Source organism: Eurypyga helias, unplaced genomic scaffold, assembly GCF_000690775.1.
Source record: "Eurypyga helias isolate BGI_N326 unplaced genomic scaffold, ASM69077v1 scaffold5088, whole genome shotgun sequence".
NCBI classification, from domain to species: Eukaryota; Metazoa; Chordata; class Aves; order Eurypygiformes; family Eurypygidae; genus Eurypyga; species Eurypyga helias.
Window position 1 is genome coordinate 41996 of NW_010266189.1, and position 19657 is coordinate 61652.

General features: G+C 35.7%; 1 protein-coding gene across 1 annotated transcript in view; it reads left to right on the plus strand.

Annotated features, from left to right (window-relative positions):
• Positions 1 to 19657, plus strand: part of ZNF385D (zinc finger protein 385D) — a gene marked incomplete at its 5' end in the record, with an annotated part of 125963 nt that overhangs the window by 19815 nt on the left and 86491 nt on the right. Inside the window, one exon of the mRNA XM_010156979.1 lies at positions 17795 to 17905. Coding sequence (XP_010155281.1) covers positions 17795 to 17905 — 111 coding nt within the window. The remainder of the gene's footprint in view (positions 1 to 17794; positions 17906 to 19657) is intronic.

Below are 19657 nucleotides of genomic sequence, written 5' to 3' on the forward strand. Positions count from 1 at the left end.
TGTTTAAAACAAATTTTAAACTCAGTGGACAGTATGTTGTTGCTGCTTCCTTCTAAGTAACCCTTCACTGATACAGCAGCATTAAAAAATTAAGTGTGATCTGTTGTCACTTAAACATAGTTAGGAACTATTCTGTGTTTATGAAAAAAAATGCTTAAAAAAAGAGGAGGAAGAAGAAAAGGCACCACCAGAAATCAATCACGAATGCTTTGGAACAAGTGTTTTTGTACATGGCTGTGGCCAAGCTATGTTATTTTGTATGAATATTATATTTGCATAAGATTACCTGCTTGGTATTATTCTGGCTCAATAATGAAATCAAACAGGGCTTCAAGGGACGAACAGGTATTGAAGAAAACAATGAAGGATATACATCTTATCTCTAGAAAATATATTGAGGCTCCTTGCAGAAAAAATTATGAGCTTGTCATCAGAATATATTGATGTTCCTGTTGCCATCTCAGTTAGCAAGCTCATATTTTGCAGCACAGAGTCTAAGAGCAAAATAATATTTAAGACATTAAAAATTCATGCCTAGTGAGAAAAAGTGAGTGAACTGAGAGCAAATACTTAGACACATTGACTGGGAAAGTGTAAGAAGAAAAGTCGTTTCTCCTGGGTCAGGTTTAGGTGTTCCTTAGTTCTCCAAGAACACTGAGCTAAATCTAAAAGCCAAATCTTCAGACCTTGGGTAGGCTTAACCATTCTCTTTAATTTGTTCACCTATTGGCAAAAGGTGTCCCTCTGCCTGTGAGGGACTGTTTAAGGCCTCTTTATGAGCTTCAGTCATGGACAACTGAAAGCACTTTGTAGAGATGGTAAACTCCTACAGGCGTAGTATAACAGCAATTGCAAGCAATGAGATTCTATTTCTTCTGTTGAGCCTTTGGCATCCACCCAGAGAAAAGTGCAAAGCAAGGTGCTTGTCACCTCAGAGATGTATTTATGGTGAATGGTAGTTGTAACTGTCCTCAGACAGTGTGTGAGAAAGGTGGGTATTGTAGCAGGCCTCAGGTAGAGGGAGTTGCAGGAAACTGGGGGAGTGTTGTCTCCTGTGAAAATTGCTTCCTAAGAGCCTAGAAGAACAGGTCACAGACATACCCTTGTGCTACTGCATTGGCTATTGACATATATTGTGTAAATACTTTAATGCGCTTTTCATAGAGGCAAACTTACAGGAGAAGCTTCATAACATAAACAGCTTCCCTGGTTCTGTAACAGGAACAAATGAGGCAAAGTTGGATGAGTGGATAAGTAATAGTTCTGAAATTAAACCTCTTTTACATCACCTGAGGGACTGCTTCCCTTGTAGAACTTTGTTGGGCTTGTTGACACAAGGGAGCCTTTGCACCCATCTGTTTCAGTGCTGAGCTTCTACAACCTTGAGTTATTGGCGTGATATAATTAAATTTTTTATTCAGCAGATTCTTTACTGAATTATGAAATCAGAATTAATGGAATGTTGCAGCTTCTGCAATTACATCTATATTTTTTTTGTACCATCATGCAATGAACTTTGCTTATGTTGACAAATGTGGGTTAGCTGTAAAATGGCAGTCAATTGCAGTATATTATGCATATTGGTAACACCATACTTAAGATTAATAAGTTTAAAAATTATATATTTATGACAACATTTGTGGGTCTGTGAAACCTTTGAAAATGCTTGAAATGCTTTCACAATGGTTGAAAAGTGTCTTGCAAACTAGATAAAAGGAATAGTGGGTATTCTTAAGCAGAACAATGTGGTAACAAACAGATGATAAGTAAGAATGATGAAGATGGCTTTTAGGATATTAACTGCCTAAAAACTAGCTTTTCACATGGAACACACTATAGCATCTATACCACCCTGCCCAGATCTTGGTAGAGTTCTGTGTAAGAGACAGCATTCAGATAAAGCACCAAAGGATAGAATGTTATATGGCTGTGATTCCAGTATGGATATTAGACCATAATTTTTCAAAGCATTTAAGCATGAATTTGCACACCGAAAGTATGCACAATGACCTGCTACCCAGACGCTTCTGGTAAACTAGCGCATTACGTTATAGATGACTAAAAGGCAGAACCACTGTGCAGAATGGTCAGTCCAGCTCTCTTGCTAACATAATGCTCATTGTTAAAAGCAAATAACCAGAAATTGAACCGTTTTATCATGTAATTGTCTTACTTATCTTTCTTTTACATTACAAAAAAATTTATTTTAACATGCTGTTTGAAGTTACCTTTACATGGTATTTTCATTTGCTTTTGATTTTAGGTCAATAAAAGCCCTCTCTAGAAAACAACTTCTTTTCCTTTCTCCAAAGTTCAGAGGAAAAGCATATCATTCCTAAATGGAGAAGTTACAGTGGGGAAGCGTGCCAAAACCTTCAGTATCGAAGCACTGCTAGGCCTTGCAATAACATGTCTGATGCACCGGCATAGAGAGCACCAGAGAAAAGCTCTAAAATGTGTTTTTCTTTTTTCTTTTTTTTTTTTTTTTACAAAACAAAACCAAACAAACAAAACCAACCAAACAAACCTGAATATGCTTTGGAATCAGAAGCATTTAAAATAATTTTTCAGAAAGTATTGATTTGAATAGAAATGGTATGTGGTATTTTTATTTATATTGCAAATGCACTATAGTGTATAATGAAAATATTGGACACCTACTTTAGCATTTACTGCATTGCAGTCAGATCCATCCTGAGAGGGTTTATCTGTTATCTCATTCAATTCCCTCAGAAAAATGAAATTATGTGTTTCTTTTTGTGGTCTCAAAGCAGCAAATTTACTAGGTCTGTTGTATTTTTTTGATACTGGGTTTATATATCCTTCCTTCTTTTCTCTGCAAACTTATCAACATTTGTACATCAGTATTAATTTCTAACCAACTTCCTGTCCTAGTGCTTAAAATTCTACAGTCCTGACAGGTGGAGTGACAAAGGCAGGAGATGATGTTCACAATATAGCATGTTAGAATATTTAGTGCTTATTCCTATAGCACTAGAATGGAACCCTTACCAGTGTACAACATATTTTTATAGCAGTATAATTAATTTTCTCAAGTGGTCAGGGGCTTTTTTCCCCTATGTGGTGAATTATGCTAAGTCTTTGTGAGTTAATTAAAAATCTTATCTGTTAATTATCCATAGTGTGTGCAAAATAGCTGTTCATGTCAGTTCTAAAGTTGGGAATTTCTTTTATCGCTGGAATCTTACTAAGTTAGAAAAAATGTGAAAGTATCCTAAATGTTGCTTTACAACTTTAATTGGAAGACATTAAATTGTGATTAGTGTCAGTCGTCATGTATATATTATAAATATAAAATTCATTGTGACTGGCACATGGAATAAGTATGAAATGTAGGAAATTGTATTATTATTTAATGAATCCTGCTTATATAAATACCAGTAATATTATTATTACTATTTTTGGTAGTAATATAACATGTTATATACCATTTTTGGTCAGGGCCTATGATTAAAGTCATCCTAATTCTATGATGTTTACTTCGAGTAATACTGTTATCAGTCATTCAAAGGATTAGTTCTAAGCTGGTTTGTTGTATGTATAAGTTCAGAATGATTAACGGTTTTGTTCTCATGTTGTAATTAAACCAGAATTTCTTGATACTGGTTTAAAACCACTAACTTTTTCAGATGCAACTCACCATGTGACTTTGATTCATGCTGCAACTCATGTATGTCTGTGTCTGTTCATAAGGGTTTTTTTGAGGGTGTGGGTGGGTGTTTTGAGGGGTTTGGTGAGGTTTTTTGTGTAGGTTTTTTTTCTTCCTTTTTTGTTTGTTTGTTTGTTTGTTTTCTTCTGTTTTCCAAAAAGAAGTGAGCCATATCATATGCCCAGAAAAGGGAAGCTCTGGTGTTCATTTTAAGATTTATTCTCTACTATTAGTTCCTGGTATGTGATGTGATAGTTCATAGGTTCACAGGCAAGAAGGTAAGGAGGATTTCAAAAAGGACCCTAAAAGAATTTTACAGTGTGTTGTATGTCATAAAGTCAAAACCAGAAGAAAGCCAAATTACAATTGTGGTAAAGGTTGGGCAGGAACACTTTCCAAACTAATGCAAGTACTGAATGCATAAAATCAGTAATCAAGTCGTGAGTCATATGTTGGTAGCAGCAAATGTGCTACATTATCTACAACGATAACACACAATGTTCTTTTTTCTTAGTAGATAATTTAACTACCAGGTTTTTATTGCTGCTGCTGTTTTGTCCTTCCATTATTAGCTGAAGTAGACATTTCCCACAAAAGTTCATCCTTGGTAGGAATAATTTCCTGCTGTATAAAATAAATGACTTAACATAAAAGATTTTACGGGTTGCGGTGCCAGTTGGCACTTTCTTGTTCTCTTTTGAAATAAGCACAACACATTGTCTGTTACAGCTGCATGACTATCCTGTGACTGCAGCATGTTGCAAGTTTTAACATTATTGCTTCTGTATGTATTTTTCCCCATAAATTATTCTTTGCAGAGGAATGTTAATTAGGAACTGATAGATATAAAGATTGCCAGGGACAGCCCATTAATTCCATTTACCTTAATGGCACTTAGATCTTAGCTTGCAGTACAGCTGTATTCAGACTGGATTATAAATGTAATTTTTTGCATCATTAACTACTCTGATTAATCTTAGACAGCAAAAGCATAATTATAGAAACAGAGGTCTTGCAATGTGCCAGTTTAAAGTTGTAGCTATGCTCTTTTATATTTACATGATTGCAAACAACATAGGTTTTGAAAATTTAGACTGGGAACCAGTTTTTCTCCCTTTCTTAATAATTAACTCATACTTTGTACTAGTAATTTCTTATTTCTTCTTTTACTTCACTTTTTTTAGGTTTTATTTTGTTTGGGGTTTCTTGGGCTTTCTAACTGCCTTTTGTAACATGTTTTCCTCCTTTTGACTGGTGCAATTACTGGATATTTGCATAGTAATTGACCATCATTAGCAAAGTGATCATTCTGCTCAGAGTATTAAGGAAAGCACGTGTAGTCTGTGTCTGACTTCTGTGGAGGCTCCACGGAGGTGAAGCTTACTGCCAGAAGATGTCATTGTGATTTTCACATTGCAGTCTTCATGAATGCCCTGGTTGTAAGTCTGACAAACACTGTGTTGGGCCAAACTAAACTACAAATTCAGATACCACCTGCAGACAGGAACAGATCTGATGAGGTGCTGGTCTTCCACAGAGCAGCCAGGAAATAGCAAGTTTAATGATTAATATTGTCGGGAAATCTGATCTGCGTGGCATCTTAAAGGCTTTTGCCATGTTTTTGGCTTGTTTTAATTTGGTTTTGATCAGGAAAAAGCCTTGTAAACCTACACTGATAGTGTGCCTTCCGTGTAGTGTTCTTTTATCAATATAAAACTGATGTGACAAATCCCCATGCTGATTAGTGCATCATGCTACTTAAAGTGTTAGACTTCCAGTTGCAGTTAGTAATGGTAATGCCATTTCAATAATCATAAATCTGAAAGGGAAACTAACAGCATTTACTTGAAAGACGAAACAAGAACCAGAGCCACATGAAGTGTGTTGAGGGGTTGACCAAGGTTACGCTCTGAGCTAGGAGGAAGAGGTTGGTAGAGGAAGAGGTGAGTTCAATTCTGCATTCCGGCAGAAGCCTTCACGGTGACCTTGAACTGTTACTTAGTCTCAGTTCCCATCTGTAGGATGGGGATAATATTTCCTGGCCTTTTAAATGTGTCACAAAGATCCTGGTCATTAATGATTAATCCTGGCACATGAATGTGTACAGTTACATAAGTATTAAAATCTGGACATAATTGTCAAAGCTGAGAGCCAAGGTCAAGTCTTGGTTTGAACTTGTTCCATCAGGGTGTCAAGATAAGTAGGAATAAGTCCTGGTGGATAGGGTTAATCTCTAATATCATTTCAGTATAAAGCTAGAAGAGCTTTATAGTAGCAGGAGGAATGCTGTTTTCATGGGTGATGTTATTTTTATAATCACAGATAATTAAATGGGTAGAAGATAAAAGCAGTCTTAGGGCTGAGAGTCCTGAAGTTATCTAAGAAGTCAGAAGCAAACTCTCTGGGATTTGCGCTTCACTTGTAGTGTCTTCCTTGTTTTTTCAGGATTCTTTCATTAGTTGCTGCCATCTTATCAGGTCCTTCTTACCTACTGCATATTGTAGATCTCTACAGGGCAAAGCTTTTACTATAAAAGACAATGCAACCATACGGTATCCATAGGCATCAAATTATACATAAAAACTGAATCCTTAAAAATAGCAAGAGCTGGGCTGTTTATACATTGTGGAGTTTTTGTACTGAAAATATGCTAGCAGTGCAGATGTCTTTAGATACTTGACTTGCTGGCAGTAACTAGACAGTTCACAGTCAATAAAATTTCCTGTTTTCACAGCCATAGGTACTTGTGTGAGGTACTCTAGAAATAGATGATTTTAAATCAATTGTGCCTGTGCTGTCTAGTGCGAAGGCAAAAGGCTGTGAATGGGAACAAGTGGATTTGCCAAAAGTTTTAGTACAGCTCAGTTTTCATATGTTAATTACCTGCCTGTAAGTGGTCTTTGTAAAACACTGTGAAATACTCAAATGAGACTTCCTATTGTGTTTAAGTTCATAATATACATGAAATCCTTCTCAACCTGATTAATTCAGAATACTCAAGGGCACCGTGGTTTCACTGAATGTTGACTGATACTGCCCTTCTGGCTGGGGGTCAGCTGAGGAGATGGAAGATTTCTCAAGGCCACTTGCTGGCAGTAGCTCAGTGTCTATACATCACCAATATAGTTGCAGCTGACTTAGGATAAGGGCATACAGTTTGAGTTTGCTTGACCTAAAATCATGGAGAGACAAAATCAACATGAAGTAACATTAAACAATCAGAGAATTCAAGAGAAAAAGTGAACTAGGTCCAAGCCAAACCCTACTATAGAAAGAAACCATGTCACAATCTGCCAGGATGGTAAAGAAGCGACTGAATTCCTTCTTCTCATAACGTTCCTGTACAACAGAAAAATAACTCCACATTTTTGGCTTTGTATATATATTACTATGCACTTGTGGTAGTGGACTCTTGGAAGGACTGGAGATTGCTGTTTTAAGGCTGTTTAGAGATACCTTGAACTTCTGGGCTAGTATTTCTGTATGCACGCAAGTAACCACATGAGGTTTTTTCCTTCCTGTGTTTCATTTAGTTCTGGTTTGAGCTACAAAAAGCTCAGAAGTCAGGGTCAGAATGGTAGTTACCTGGCAATACTTTTTCTAAATTTTAATTTTGACATATCATTGAGATAAAACTTCAAAGATGAAATTGCATGGAAATGTACACTGTTAACTTTTCATCTTCTTCCCAATGACATAAAAAACACACTGAGAATTATTTAATGTATCACATTTCAGAGATGGATAGGAAGGGATTAAAGCACTTCACGTAGTGAATGATCCATAACTATTCTCCACAGCTGTTCAGTGCATGCAGGATTACACTAATGGTTCAGTCACTAAGACTGACAGGACACTTGGAATGAACCTCAGTGGCAATCTGTAGAGAATTACTCAAAAAGTACAGTACTGCAATGTGGATACCCAGTGCAGGTACCTGTGTTCTTTTCATCAAAATGAATATAATCTGGGGTTTGTACCATGAAGAAAATGTGACACATCTCAACTTCTGGGGAGTTGGGTTAGTAGTTTAATAATTTCCATTTGTTCTAAATTAATTTATTTTCTGTCTTTTCCTGTTTTCACCATCCTAAAGAGTCTGAAGCAGAAACCAGGTTGATCTTAATTTTGCAGTTACAAATACTTATCAAAATGCAAGCCACATTCTGACTACCTATTTATTATTTCTGGGATCTTGCTCAGCTTCGTACACAATTCTAATGTTTATGTGTACATAGTTACTAAGCACAGCAAGGTACATTTCTATTATTATGTAAGCTCTCAAACTGTATCAAGAGAATTCACTACATTTTTTTTCCATTTTCTAATTCCATATTTCTCTCTCAGTGCAAGTGAGTTTCCTGAACACAAAGTCTTATCCTGGTTCAAAAATTCAGGCAAGTTTTAGAGCTAATAATATTATGGAAGTAGAAAGCAGGTTAATGACTCCTCCTATGGATCATAATCTATCAGCTGAGCAAAGTTAAAATATTTTTTTGCATTCAAGGAGATATAATGCTCTTAGTGATCTGTATGAGGGCTATGAATATAGCTGTGCACATTGTTTACCCTGATACTTAACCATTTCCTGTTAAAAGGATATATTCAGCGGCATGTGCAAAATATAGCACTTCAGTTCCCATATGTGAACAGTCTGGGGAACATTATTATTCTGTGTTTACTGCTGGTGATGAAATTAATTTAAATAAAATTGTCTTGAGTCTCAGGATGTGAGGCAATATGTTGACAGTTAGTCACATAGTTTTATATCCTTGAATTTTCTTGAGAAGGACAGTAGAAAACTTCCTCTGAGAGAAAGGAATGGAGGTGTTTTATGTGCTTTTTCTCAGTGCTGACCTAAAAAAACCCAACAAAAGCAGGAGTGTGGGGGGAGAAAGCTGTGGTCAAGTAATTATACTTGCAAATGACTACAGTTGCACCTGAAGTGAAATGCGTCTACCAAATTTTGAAGGTAGACAGACACCCATTTAAGAACCATGAGAGAAATTCAATAATTTTCTAATTACTCAGTTGTAAAGGTTGTCAGAGAATTAGTGGCTAAACAAGCAGAGCAGCTTTGGTAAATGTTTCAACTAAAACGCTGAAGTGTTTTACTCTGAAAGGGTTATAAAATGAGAATCTGAAAAATTTCTGTCTCTCCTAGATTCAGCTGCAGCATTTTACCCTTTGCTTCATGAAAGTATTTCCTCACACACACAGCCCTAGCCAAAATCCAGGATAAAAATATTTTGTCCCATTAAATTTTTTTTTTTTTTTCCTTTCATGATGTGAGGTATGGATTAAATGATGTCTTAGGGTCCCTTGTAGTCTCATTCTCTGGTTTTGCAAATGTGGCTTAAGAGTTGTAATAACTTCTAGTGTTAAATCTTAACTCACTAAGGCAGGTTTTGAAATGTGTTGAAATGTTATAGAAGTATAGATTCATAGAGTATTTTAATAATGTCTGAAGCATCCATTGGACTTTTTCAGATAAGAATATATATTTTTAAACATTCTAAGCATACTGTACACTTTAGTTCTTAATGCTTCCTTTGGAGTCACCAGAATAAACATGGTAATTAAGAAATTTTAAAATAGGCTAAAAAAGGTATAGCAGCATTATCAAGAAAGTTACATTGCAGAATTATTTTCCCACTCTTTAAACACAGTCACATCTCTGAAAAACATGTAGTAGATTGTACAGACCACTTTGGACTCTCATACCTGTGAGCAATTCACTTGAAAGAGTGAATCAAGTGCCTCTCAGCCAATTCTGTGTCTGGCACACATCCTGCTTTTATTGTTGTTGTGATTAGAAAGACTCACTATTATTAAATACCAATTGTAACATTTGGTCCAGTTTTCTGAAATTCATTCACATATGAATGATGCTATTGGGAATTTGTTGTGTAACCCTCATTATGCCTGCCATCCTTTTGTTCCAAGCTCTTTGCTTAAGCACAAAACATGAAAATGCCCTTAGCTTTTTTTAATGCATTCTTTTTCTTATGAGCTTATTTTTATTTTGGTTTTGGATGAAGCTGAGGATACAAATGGCATTTGTGAACTTTAGGGTTTTATCTTTATTGGTATTTTCAGAGATATCTTTAGAGAGAGTATAACATTTATCTTTTTGTTTTAAGTAATTGGGGTTTAATCATATTTTTACCATCTGCCACTGCTGATTTAAGTGAGCAGCTAAAAAGAAACAAGCCATCCCTTCTTTCCCCACCACTTTGGTAATGCCTGCTAGAAGTGGAGTGAGCAATTCTCCCACTTTCAAGGTGGTCTGTTTCATTTTAGTCTGTTCTTATGCTGCAATTGTTGTATTGATCATTGTCCGCTGGATAACTGAGCAATGTGACAAACATGCCACACTGGTTGCTTTTCACGTTCTCTGCTTTGGAGGAATCTTCTGGGTCTGGTAGAATTCTGTGTGTCCTTTGGATCAGCACTGGGGAACAATCATGGTTTTGTAATTCAGAAGATTATTATCTGTGGTATTCTTCCTCTATTTGTTGAAGAAACTCGAAAACATGTATTGAATGAGATAAGAAAAAGAAAGGGCCATCTCATCCCAGGAACCCAGTTGAATACCACCCTGGAGAGTTGTTCTGAGAGATTCGAGGCAAGTCACCCAAGCGAAACTTTTCTCAGACAACTTTGTGGATTGTGAGTCCAACTTGCAGCTGTAAGGCTGTGTTTAGTCTGTACAGCACCTTCACAGATGAACCTGAAGAAGTCAGAAACTGTGGTGAAGGTGTGAAAGGTAATATAATACTAAGTACTTTTAAGTATATTAAACTGGGTAACTGGAACTAGTGTAGACTTTTGCTCTTCATTTTTGAGAAAATACCATCTTTTGTCTAACAAAGAAGTTTTGAAAATAAGTTAATTATACTTGTGAAGTACTTGTGTCCTGTGTCAATGAAGCCTTCAGGAGAGCCAATGAATAGGCTGATAATCCCCATTGGGAGTGAGGTTTCATCTTTATCCAGTAAATGAGGTCTTGGTCTATTCATTGAACTGCTTGGACAAAACACAACATTGAACAGTTGCTCATTAAGTGAACATTGTCCATCTTCTGAACAGAACAAAGCCATAATCTTTCAGGAAAAATTTGTGAACATATTTCAAAAATGTAAATTAATAAAGGTGTTAAATTAAGGCTTATAGACATTTCATGTTTTTAAGGGCTTGCTCTGCAACCTTAATGTTCTTCTAGCACTGTGTGTTTCTGTATTTAGCATACGTACACATACACACACAGATTTGTTCCAGTTTGACAGTCCTTCACATGTTGTTTAGCGTGTTTGATTAGCATAATCAGTGTGTGATTATTTCTCACTAGCCTTAGCATATGCAAATTCTTGTCTTTTGACTGACAACCATTATTAGACAAACAGAGTATAAGGATTTGCATAATCTGTATGTGGTTACACTATTTCTGTGCAATGCCACTGTGAATGCAAATCCTTTTGCTCGAACTGGTTTCTGTATATTGAAGCAGTTTGCCAGAAATATTGCTGCTGCCTCAGCATCTCATTGCCAAATAGCAAAATCTGCAAGAAAAAAATAACAAAAAATAAAGCAAGAGAGAAATACTGGAGTTACCTAAAAAAGGTGACAACTGCTACAATTAAATAGCTCTACTAAAAAACAAAACAAAAACAAAACCAACCAAACAAACAAAACCACACACCCCCCCAAAGAAAAACCAAACCCAAAACTGATTGATCCTTAAATACTTACACTCTTACAAGATTTCAACAAGATAATAAATAGTTTACTTTGGGAATTCATTCTGAAGTACCATTTGGGTTACATAAACCAGTTACATTGTTTGGGAAGTCATTACATTTTTCTTTTTGATAGATACCACTTTTCTAAAGAAAAGTAATTCCTCTGGAAACATTGCACATTATTGTAGTTGTTGCAGGCATTTCATATGAATTATTTTATATTTAACTATGTTAAGTAATATTTCTATTTTATCTAAATGAAAAGCATCAGGTTAGTTCTACCCTATTTCATTGATAACAGCAGAAATGATAGACACTTAGTAAAGATGTGTAATGATGAGTTCAACTCACTGCATAACTATTCACCATAATTACTAGGGTAATACTGAATAAATTAGCTGTAATAGGATGAGCCATGCATGGTAGCACATCTAGAACATGTATTTTAACCATTTGACATCATATTTTTCTGCTTGCCCATGAAACCATAATATTGTTGAACATTCTCTTTTTTTGTGTTTAATTATGCTTACTAAGCTCTTCCCATCACTCCTTTTGAATTGTGTTCTTTGGTTAGTTTATAAGATTCTTATTCACAGATTAACGTGATGTTAAAAAAAAAAAAAAAGGAATGCTAGCCCTTTCTTATGGAAATACAGAATGTCAAATATATCAAGAATCAAATCACTGAGCTCTTGTTGAACTGTTCTGTTGACCTGTTTCTGACCTGGACACCAGTATATTAAGAATGTGTCAGGTAGATTTTAAGTTATAGGTCTGACACTTCTGGAAAGCATCAGACCTACTACATATGCTGCACAGATTTTTTTTTTTTTTAACATAGACAGTTAATAAATACTTTCAAGAGGTTTGAGATGGTTATGGATGCACAGAAATGAATTGCAGTGTGTGACACCTAATAGATCCAATGCTTCCTGGAAGTTTTAGACCTGTTGTACATTGTCCAGCTTGAATGTGCAGCTGCAGTAGATGCCAAGTATGTCCTGGATAGGAAGGAGCTACCATTCAGCTGAACAGTGTCCGTAATATGGGCACGCTATACAGGTAACACAGGGCTGACTGTCCAGCAGTTCTCCAAAACATCAGTTTCTGCATAAGTAATAACATAATATTCCTGCATCTGTACAATTGACCAGCACGATTTCAGGGGGTATGATTGTAAATTCTTGGTGCTAATGAGATTGGAGAGGAAGTGTTCAGTTCTCAAATGGAAATAGTCAAATTATGCCCTGAGAAGATTTCTGGTTCAAAAAGTCTCCCAGTTGTAAGTGACAGTGGTTTTATATGATTGAGGAGCTTTCCTATAGATTTAGTAACTGCTCTTTTGTGTTTCTATTGATATGTTACAATTATAATGCAGTAGGTACTTACGTTTGAACTGTTTGGCATTAAAACTGCATCCATTATGCAGTTTTAAAAATTGATTAAGTTTATCAGTAAGTATAAACTGTAGAGGATATGACAATATTTTGTTCTTTTTGCTTGTAAGGCCTTGTGAATGTGGTTGGTACAGGATTTACACTGTTTCCAATGCTCTTATTAGTTCCACCATTTATTGGAATGTAAGCAAATGAAGGAAAGAAATGCCCACTGAGTTATTTTTATTTCTTATCAATTTTACAATTAAGATCATCGTATAGGTCTCAACCCACATGTGCAAATATGAATACGTTGCCTGCAAGTATAATAATATTACAATGTGCTTGTTTTACTTGCTTAATTGTAAGTGCAAAAATTATGTTTGTAGGAATAGAGACCTACAGTAAGAAACCATACTCGGAATATCAGTCCTTTTAATGTTATTTTCATTCAAAGTTGCATTGTGTTACCATCTGGATTTTAAGGAGATCTGAGAGGGGTTGATAGCTGTATCACTGAATTCACTTACCTATCAAGAAACGGAGGTCAGTCTTTTGGTGGGTAATTTTTATGTAAATTACCACTAAAATGATCCACAGCAATTTTTTTTCTTGAGAGCTTCAATGTGTTCAATGACCTGATGTGTTTTTCTGCTCACTTTGTAGAGGACCATAGCGATTTGTGTCAATCTTTTGCAGCTAATTTCTTTGACTTTGAAGTAAAAATCCTTTCTTACTTATTCATTTGTTTTAGGACTGCAATACCTTCAGAACAGGCTCTGGGCTTCCGCATTTGCTTCATCCTTTGACCTGGATGCTTTTGTTTATAGATGATAGTGAAGTTCCATTAGTTGTCCATTATACAACTTTAAGTATTTGAACTGCTCATGTCATGCCGTTTGGCTTTAATACACAATTAAAAAATAAAATAAAATAAAAAAAGCTCTGTTGGAGTTTTGTGGTTTGAGCCTTTATGGATCAAATTGGCATGCTTTCCTTTGCTGTGCTGGTTTGTTGTTGTTGTTTTCAACTTAGGCATACTCTTACACCGCTAGGATAAGAAGTCACATAGAAAGGACTAAAAACCCTTCACACAAAAAAAAACCCCAACCCAAAACAAAACAAAACCAAAAAACACTTAGGAAGTATTTGTGAAATTATGTAAAATTTACATTTCCAAAGCATCAGATTTCTCTGTAGGTAAATTTTACCAGCTGGGGTTCTGCCTTCTGCAGATATTTAATGAAATTTAATGAGATGGAGACTTGGCTACATAAGGCCTGCAAGGAAAGCAGCTATGGTGATTCTGGAAAAGTTGCTCGGGCAGGTAGGATAACATGGGATCCGCTGGGTCAAGTTCTTGGTGATTTTTTGGTAGACATTTCATCCAGAAAAGTCCATGCAACAACTACTCCTTTCATCTGTGGTCCACAAAATAAAGAGCTCTTCCATGCTCTGTGGTAAGCAGAACAAAGAAGAACACAGCTAAGGACATTGGTCTGACAAGGTTGGATTTGAAACAAGCAAGCAAAACCAAACAAGAGTAGTAAGGTGAAAGCTAGGAAAATGGAGTAAGAGGCCAACTTCTGCCATGACCTTTGTTTAAGCCTGGATTTTGCTGAATTATGGCGAACCTTGAAGATCTTGGGAAGAGAGTACAGTATTTGATCAAAGAAAGTAAATTTTCCACAAATTTCAACTTGGACAAATGAAAAATACATTATTGCTCTGCATTTATATATTGAATACAAAAAATGAAATTAATTAAAAATGAAACCTTTTGTATTTATCTTCATAGCCCAAACTAGCAGTCACCTTGTGATTTGCTGTGAAACTTGAGTTGTCCCTGGACTGACTGCAAGGAAAAGCATGGCACAACTTGTGCTACATAGTAAGAGATATCTAGTGCTGGATAGTAGAAAAACAAAAGATAGAGAACAATTCAAACACAGGGCAGCTTGCCCTTTTTGTGTTGTATCTTGCAGTGCAAATAAGTTGGGGAAAGGAAGTAAATCTCTTTCAAAGCTTGCTCTCCTGCACAGCTTTGACAGCTGAATCATAATCTGTCATGTGAATTGCAAGCCTCTCTGTCCTTCACTATAAATAAGAGTAAATTAAATCATTTGAATCTAAAAAATAAAATAAAACGCAGTGATTGTAATATAGCACTAGTAATGAGTAAAAAGCAGACTTTATCGAAGTTTATCATGATACTTTTATTTTGAAAGCAAGTACCATTTATGTAAGTTGAAATACGATTTATATTTTAATTAGTAACATTCAGTGAGTGTAGAAGTGCTTGGAGATTCTGTTAAGTATCTCACCACTTGCTGATTGTCTCAGCTACATGATATTATTTCCCTCTTTATACTTCCCTGCAATCCTTGCTCTCTATTTTCTGGCAATCAGCTGTCTCTCTTTGTTCCTCTGACTCTCAGCAGGGCTTCTCTCTGTCTTCCAGTGTCTGTGAGATCTGAGTGCTTATCATGCAGCACCTTGGCATCCTGTTACCTCTCTCAAATTTCCTGCATAAAACTTCTGGCGGCTTACATGGTGCTTTTGGGTATTTATTTCAAATTTATGGATCAGTGGTATTTCCCAACTGAAATCTCCAGGAAAAAATAATGTCAAATGCCACTCCAGCGTTCTGCCTCAGCTTTGTTAGAACTGTGGGATAAGTTTCGAAGTTTAATTCTTTGCAGTATCAAAGAGCAATTGGCAGGGAAGGGATTCTTACTTTGAATCAGCTTTTCTTTATCAACTTGGAGGCTATCCAGAGCACTTCTTCATTTAGAGCCACAAACACAAATCATCCAGTTCACAATAAGGCCATGTAACTGTATATCTAGAAGTCTGCTTCTTTAGAAAGAGTGAGGGTAGTGTGCAGATGGATTTCTGTATAAGCAGATAAACAGGAGAAAATCTGTGGAGTGATTAGGAAGGAAACCACATTTTTTCGTGAGACCAAAATAAATTAGATACAAAATAGACCAACTATTCCACACATTCCTGATTTTTCTCAATTCTAAAAAAAAAAAAGCACAATTTCTTGTTACCATGTACTGACTTATTCATATATTTGAGTCTGAGGTTTCTGTAAGTATTTTAGGCCTGCAGTGATGAAAGGAACATTTCTCCATAAAAGGCAAAAGGAACATTTCTCCATAAATTTATCCGAAATTCAGCAGCAATGAATTAGTGTCCAATAAGAACAAATTATGGTTTAGTGTTGAAAAAAAAGTTGCAAAATGCAGGTCTATTAGTTCTGCTGGCATAAGAAGCCATCTATTGGGTAGTAGAACAGTTGAAAAAAAAGATGCTACTGTCTATTTACTTTCCTATAGGGTGCTGTTCTTTCTGGTCTGTACAATAGTATTTTTGGACCATGGGTTTTTTCAAGATCATGTTATTAAAAACAGTGCCCCTAGCACATGGTTTGATCACCACAGAAAGTCTTACACAACATGCTCTAGTATTTCAGAGCTTAATATACTCTGATCTTAGCCATTATTGTTATTCTGGGGTTATGTGAAGGTGGTATCCCTAGATTCTAGATGGGTTTGGTGTTCTTTCATGCTGCTGTTTGCACAAATGTATGAGATCTTTCACTTCAAATGGAAGAGGTTGTTTAAACTGAGCATTTTTTCCAAACCTTTCTAGAAAGCTCTGCCATTTTCCTTGTTGGTGTTTTCTTGTTTGTTGGTTTGGTTTGGTTTGGTTTTGGTTTTTAACCAAGCTGTATTTTTCTTCAACAGGAATTAGTTTAATGACCTATTTCATATCTGACACTGAATAGCTGTCTGGAGATGCGAAATTTCTGTAGTGAGCTGTTCTGGATTCATTGTAATAAAGGCCACGACTGTCTACCATTACAGTTTCCATGAATAATTGATTACTCTAAGGAAAAGCTCTGATTCTTTATTTATCAAATAACCCTTTACTAACAGATTAGATTAAAGTGAATCATGGGAACATAAGCATAGAAAAAGTTGTTTGTTTTTTTGTTTTTTGTTTCTCAGACACCTACAAATTATGCTGTGTGAACACTGGTTATCATCAGAGACAATTAGTTGCATTTGCATCATGAATATCTGTGAATTTTTAACAATACAGTTTAAAAATTAAGACTATCAGTGTCTTTACCAAGTTACTGTAAAGCTATTATGAGATTTTAAAAATAGGTTTCAAATGCTTCTTGTGGAGGAAAAATAAATTGATCAATGAATTAGAAGTTGATTTGAGTCCTCCATGTAAAATATCTTGAGTAGCTTTTGTGAAATTCTCTGCCAAAATGGTACATTTTTTTAATGGGACCCTGACTTACAGATACTACCAGGTCAGCATTCTTGTAGATGTTAGTTCACACTAATGTTTCTCATGAAAGTCAAAATTCTCCCTTAAAGTAGGGTTTATTCAAAATAGTTTCTTCTAAATGGCTGTGAAAATAATCTTTGGAGGACTTGAATTTTTCATAGGTTGCATAGAAGTTGTTTTATAGAAAAGATTAATTTATTTGTTCCTGGAAATGATTACTTTTTTCATAATAATGGCTATTGTGTGTTATTCTGGAATTATTTCTATATAATATTCTTTCACATTTCAATTGATCCTTTTCTTAGTAATTTTATTTAAAATATTCATCTTTCATTTAGTGAACTAGCTTTTCTATGATATAAAAAACATAAAGTAGTGTTTTGATAAGGAAACTTGTTCAGCATTTACAGCTTATAGCTTTCTTCAGCAAAGGGAGATTGGTGTGTATAGAATTGAACTAAGAGTATATACTTCAAAACAGCTAATGACACTTCTCTTTATTCATTTCTGTATTACCTCTTTATAAAACTGATTGAAGAATAAATATTTATTTTCAAAGAAAAATAATAGTTTTCTGTAGTGTGGGGTATGGCATGGCATAATGCAGAATTCGTTTTGGGACTATAGATAACATAGCATACAGTGAAACAGCAAAAGGTTTTATTTTTCTTTTTATTCTCTCTTTACAGATGGACCCAATTCAAAAAGCTGTAATAAATCATACATTTGGGGTTCCTCTTCCTCATCGAAGAAAGCAAATCATATCATGCAACATTTGCCAGCTGAGATTTAATTCTGATGTAAGTCGATCATTTTGTATCAGATTAGAAATATGTACTTATCTTCTAGGATGTGCCATAATTTGCATAAATTGAACCTAAATGAAATGTTGTGATTTCAGTTTGTGGCTCAGCAGATGAAACGGCTGTAGGATGCTTCAAATAAACACAATTATTTGGTTGTGTTTATACACCCGGCCAGATTTTCCCTGCGGATATATCTCTGCAAGCTCATCAGCTTCAGTTGTGCTGCACAGAGTGTAAATAGGAAAATGGATTGATCTATGACTGGTAATAAGGCTGAAATATTTGCTGTGTCCTAATTCTTCCACCAGCCCTGGTTATGTTTGCCTTCCTTTTCAGCTAGCTAACATTTAACTAAATGTTAGAAGTTACTCAGATATACTTATAGTACTTGTGGATCTACCTTCCTTTTTCTACTCTTTACAATATCTCTGTCTAGCCAGAATTGTATTGTAATGTTCCTGCTCTAGCAGCACAAGCTTAAAAAAAAAAAAAAAAAGTAGGTGATTTTTTTTTGTCAGTTGGCTCCTACCTTACATACTCTCCACCAATGAAAATGCTCCTTGACAAGGAATACCTGTTCTGTCACAGAAAAACTCCCAGAATTTAACTCCTTTATTTTCTTCTCAGGATCATTTCGCGTGCAGAAAAAACCTGAAATAGTACATTATATTGTCTTCTGATATACTAGTCTCTCCAGGAAGTTTCTTGACATGGGCATCGCTGATGGAAACTTATCTTCCCCTAGCAAATGTCTTTCAGTTACTACCTGGTTTGCTAATTTAAATATGGGAGTTACTTCTGTCAGAACAAAAATGTTTGAATTTAGAGTGTGGTCTAACCCAAAAATGTCCACAAGGTTCCTTCCTCATGCTAGTCATATGAAGAAGGGGAATAATTCTTGTGTGCTACTGCCTCTTTGTAGGTCACTATTTATGTACAGTTCGTACTTATTTTTTGTTTATCAATTATTTATCAAAGCCATGAACTTGTCAAAATCTTAAATTGAACCTTGAAGACTTCTTCTAAGGTTTGGCCATCTAGGGATGAAAATAATGCAGCTCTTCATTCCCTTCAGCTTTTTATTCCTCAGAAATAATTTTAACAAATCACGGTCACAATATCCAGATCGGTCAGCATCATGTACTTACTTTTACTGATGACTCCAGGTTTTCTAACTCAGAGACTGAATGGACACTGTCTTCTTATAACACTGACAACATTCTCAAACAGTGGTGCAAGGAAGGGTAATACAGTCTCTGGAGCTGTCGTGTCCCTCAGATAAAAATAGAAGAGTCAGATTAGGCTCTTCCATTTAGAAGCCAGATGCTAGAATTAGGAGTGTGGATACCGAGCCAATCGTGGGGAGGGGGTGATGGAGACTTCTGGGCCACAGTGGATCGTACTGACTGAGTAGCCCAGCTCATCACTCATAATTTTCAGCTTTGTCTTAGGAAAAAGCGTGTCCCGCTGAATCATACGCAGTGTGTAGCTGCAGGAGACACAACACCTCAGTGTTACACACCGAAGTGAAACATTCCCTTTCAAAGAGGGTATACCATTTGTCAGTCTGCAAAACAATCCAGACAAAAGAGAGGATGAATACAACATTAAAATGACTTAGTCATAGGCAAATACTCAGACTGATACATAGAGTAGAAAATTTTCCAGCTGACAAGACTTAGGCATTTCCCAGAATAAAATACTTGAAATAAAAATTCTACACAGAAGCAAACAAGATAGCAGTGG